This window comes from Salvia hispanica, chromosome 1 (genome assembly GCF_023119035.1).
Source record: "Salvia hispanica cultivar TCC Black 2014 chromosome 1, UniMelb_Shisp_WGS_1.0, whole genome shotgun sequence".
Lineage (NCBI taxonomy): Eukaryota > Viridiplantae > Streptophyta > Magnoliopsida > Lamiales > Lamiaceae > Salvia > Salvia hispanica.
In genome coordinates, this window is record NC_062965.1 from 38,580,109 (window position 1) to 38,584,516 (window position 4,408).

The 4,408-nt window shown below is 45.5% G+C and overlaps 1 protein-coding gene across 1 annotated transcript; it reads left to right on the forward strand.

Annotated features, from left to right (window-relative positions):
- Window positions 1-1,683: 1,683 nt before the first annotated feature.
- On the forward strand, window positions 1,684-2,796 carry LOC125215294 (zinc-finger homeodomain protein 5-like). Its single transcript, XM_048116672.1, has one exon. It carries the CDS (start codon window positions 2,104-2,106, stop codon window positions 2,716-2,718), a length of 615 nt encoding a protein of 204 aa, XP_047972629.1. The 5' UTR covers window positions 1,684-2,103; the 3' UTR covers window positions 2,719-2,796.
- The last annotated feature ends 1,612 nt before the right edge of the window (window positions 2,797-4,408 follow it).

The window sequence follows — 4,408 nt, forward strand, 5'->3', positions numbered from 1 at the left end:
AAAACAATATATCCGTTTTCTACCCACTTTTAATTTATTTTTCAATTTTTTTTCCCCAAAATTCACATTTTCATCTATAAATACCCCCACTCCAACACAAAAAAAATCACATTCTCATCTATTATCTATTCTATCATCATCTACATTCTCTCATCTTTTTTCCTCATACTCTCGATAATAATTCCCACCACACTACACAATGTCCGGCACCAGTGCGATCACTCCTCCGGCAATCGCGGTTGGAACCACGATTGGTTCGACTCCGAGGCCGGATATAGTCCGGAAACCTAATTTACGGCCCCTTCTCAAACCCAAGGTTCGCAAGCTGGCGGGTGGCTACCGTCGTTACCCGTTGCACGACCTAAACGCCCCCGGGTTCGGGTGGGCACCCGAACCCGGATTGGGAGGGAGCAGCAGCTCTACTCCTACTCCTACTTCGGTTCATACTCCTCCTGTTCGTGGCACCCGCACCCCGTACACTTCGGGTGAGATGATGGCGATGTTCAACGCCTACTTCGCAGTCTCCGAAGATCCGGACGTCGGCACGAACCAAACCGGGGATACGTATTGGTGGCGCATCACTCGCCTCTACAATGAAACCCGGCCGGCGGGAACCATCTATCGCAATGATAGTATGGTTCGCAATTGCATCTACAGATGCAACGAGGCAATCGGAAAGTTTCAGGGGATTTACCTCTAGGAAGAGCGGTCGGCGGGGAGCGGCACGAACGAGCTCGACATCATCACTGCCGCCTTGGCGGCATACCAACGGGAGGAGTTCAAACCGTTCAAGTACCTCGATTGTTGGCAGGAGGGGTGCCAACATCCGAAGTATAGGGGCGGCATAGTAGCATCCTCCTCCAGGCTCCTCCGGCAAACGGTCCAGGTCGGTTGCTCTATCCGACGGCGTCTTTGATGATGTGGCTACCCGGCTTGCCGGAGCTAACTTAGGTAGCCGACGGCGCCGGCGGTTCCGCCCGCAAGGAAGGAAGAAGGCGGCGGCCAACCGCCCCTGCCGTCGCGCCTCGACTCCATCCGCCCCCGCTACCCCCGCTCCCTTTTTGCCTCCTCCACCCCCGAACAACACGTTGTGGGCCATCTTGAGTCAACTCTATATGAACGATACGTCTCGGATGACTTCGGATCAACTTGCAACACATGAGCAAATGATCCAGGGTCTCAAGAGGCAATTGGGGATAGATGACTAGTCTTCCACGTGTGTAATTTTTAATTTGTAGGATTTTAATTATGTATTTTTTTATTTTCTAAGATTTTAATTATGTATTTTTATTTTTTAGTATTTTAATTATGTAATTTTTATATTTTAGGATTTTAATTATGTAATTTTTATTTTTTAATGTATTTTTATAATGTAGAAATGTTTCTAATAATTGGAGTATTTAAATTTAATAATAGAATGGTGGGACCCTTGAGCTTGTCCTTAGAGAGCACGGATGGGGGTGTTGTGCTCTTAGCTAAGGACAAGGAGTAAAAGTGGGTCCTGGCCTACCTCCATGCTCTTAGCTAAGAGCACGAATGTGAATGCTCTTATTATCCTTATTAGTAGTAGAATTCTTGATTGAATAAGAAATCCTATTGGTATACGTGGGTGGGTAGGAAAATTGGGATGGTGTGCAATAATGAAGGGTGGGATGGGACCAAGTGGCAGGGCGTGGGAGAGGACGAACATGACATTGTCGGTTGTTTTTTGTGTTCAGATCGATTGTTAATCTCATCATCAGTTGTTTCCCACTCATCTTTCTCTCTCTCTCTCTTCCCCACCTTAGCTTCATCACAAGCAACAAACCTGTCTCTTGTTGGATACTTAGTTGGCTGTTGGAACCACTGCAACACTCACTAGCTACTCAAATTCTTCCCAATTTTTCATACCCCTCTTTCCCCTTTCTCTCCTTCACCCAAGCTTTAATAACCCTAGCTTAATTAGGTCTCTTTCTTCTCACTCAATTCCACTAATTAGGTCTTCCAATTAATGGACTTGGATGGGAGGGTTGTTGGGATTTGCACTACAAGTCTCAATAATGCTGCTATCTTATTATTAGTTTAATTTTTAGTGGTTGAGATAATTTGTAGGGTTTATCAAGAATGTCTTTACCTGGCGAAGACAAGGAAATGGTGCAATTAGGGTCCGACCCGCATTCTGGCGGATCCAAGCGACCCATCTACCGCGAGTGCCTCAAGAACCACGCCGCAGGCGTTGGAGGCAACATCACCGACGGCTGCGGCGAGTTCATGCCGAGCGGCGACTACGGCACACTCGAGGCACTGAAGTGCGCCGCCTGCAGCTGCCACCGAAACTTCCACCGGAGGGAGCCAGTGGTGGTGCACCCGCTCCAGCTCCCGTCCCCTTCCATGAGCCAGCACCACCACTGGAGCCCCATGGTGCAGCCGGTCAAGATGGCCTTTGCCGCCGCCACGGACTCGTCGAGCGAGGAGCTCAACTTCCACGCGGCTGTGGCGGCGGCGCCGCTCCCGCCGCAGTTCTCTGCGAGGAAGAGGTTCAGGACCAAGTTCACGGTGGAGCAGAAGGAGAAGATGCTGGAGTTTGCTGAGAAGTTGGGGTGGCGAATCCCCAGAGAAGACGACACCTCAGTGCAGAGATTCTGCGCTGAGGTTGGCGTCAAGAGGCAGGTTTTCAAAGTATGGATGCATAATAACAAGACTTCTTCCTCTTCCAAAAAAATCCCCCAACAATTTTAGAACTTTTAATTCTTGTATGTCACATTACTTATTCATTATTATCATCTTTAATCAAATACGGAATACTACATTACACTATTCTCTTCGTCCCATTAAATATGAAACATTTGGTTTTCAGTACCAGATTTTATGTAGTGTTTTTTTGTGAGTTATTGAAAAGAGAGTAAAATGTTGGTCCATTTTTAGAAACGTTTTATTTTTAATAATACAATCCAGAAACAAAAACGTTTCATTTTAATAGGATAGAGAGGGTATTAGTTAGATGATGATCATCGTGTTCTATGTTGATATAGGGAATATGCATGCTTCTTTCTTTCTATTCTATTCACATTCCTTCAATTTATTTTATGTTTCATGTTATGGTTGTTTGATTAATGGTTTGGCTAGAGTTGTGGTTTCAACTGATATTACATTTAATCTACGTGTACTAACTCATTCATATTGATGATATAGTTTAATATTTGTACATTTATGAATGTATAATTGGTCCATGTTTTTCCACAATAGAAAAATTTTGTAAGTTTTAGTTTGTTTTTTATAGGTTTCTGTATGAAATTTTTGTGTTGTATCCGATTCAGCAGTATTTAGTGCAGCAAAGTTTTCAAGAGAAGCAATAGAACTCGTGCTATGAAAAAGCAAGCAGGCTTTGCAGTGAATAATGAATTTTCGCATTTAATGCAATTGGACTATTTACTACTCCCTCCGTCCCAAGGAAGATGACCCATTCCTTGGGTGGCACGGAATTTTATACAGTTATATTTTGTGTGTGAAAATGAGAGAGTAAAGTAAGAGAGAGGGAATAAAGTAGAGATAAAAGTGTTTCCATTTTAAGTAATGAGTCATCTTGATTGGGACAAACCAAAAAGGAAAGTGGGTCATCTTCAATGGGACGGAAGGAGTACATTATATTTTTGATGTTCTATGTTTTTTGAAAACATATGAAATTCCTCATTCCAAGAGTGAAAAGACTAGCACAACACGCTCAACAAGTAAACCTTTTAACAATTTCACTTATGGACACTTACTATGTGAATCAAGCTAGAGCATTGACAATAGACGCCCTTCTCGGTGCCTAGCCATCATTGTGCGGGACGACAGTCGAGAAGGGTGCTATTGCTAGCGCCGAGCTGTGGGGGAAGGGGAGAGGCGCCTGAGAGCACGAGCATGACAGAGGAGCGCTCAGCGAGCGCTCGACGCATATTGCGCGCCAAGCGATCGCCAAGTTGACTGCTGTCCTTCTATAAATTGTTTCAATCTATATATGGCTTGTTGCATTTCATTTTATTCACGAACTCTGGAAGCATTATGACTGGATACAGGCCGCCGTCTCCATATTTAGCAGCATCAACAAGAGCAATTTCCGCTCGATGACCTGCGGGCATACCATGGACGATGTAAAAGAGTTGTCGTACCAGTTCCTGAGGCCGGGCGATTCGCGTGTTTTAAGTAATGGGATGCCTATGCGGTCTTGAAGATTCCCCCAAATTCTAGTAGGGGATGGCTGCGGGCTTCCCGAAGCGGATGAGGCTAAGGGTCTCCGGCAACTACAGCAGCAGCGGCGGATCTATCGACCTCAACGACGATGTCGATGAGGTGCCACCCCCAATTTCCCACCGCCGGCATCTGATTGGCCAGAAAACTGCGATGCGGATGTCGAGAGGATTAGCCGGGGGGTCCGCGAATGTCCAAT

Bases quoted from the DNA above. Each gene is read 5' to 3' on its own strand.
- LOC125215294 (XM_048116672.1), top strand. From the start codon at position 2,104: ATGTCTTTACCTGGCGAAGACAAGGAAATGGTGCAATTAGGGTCCGAC.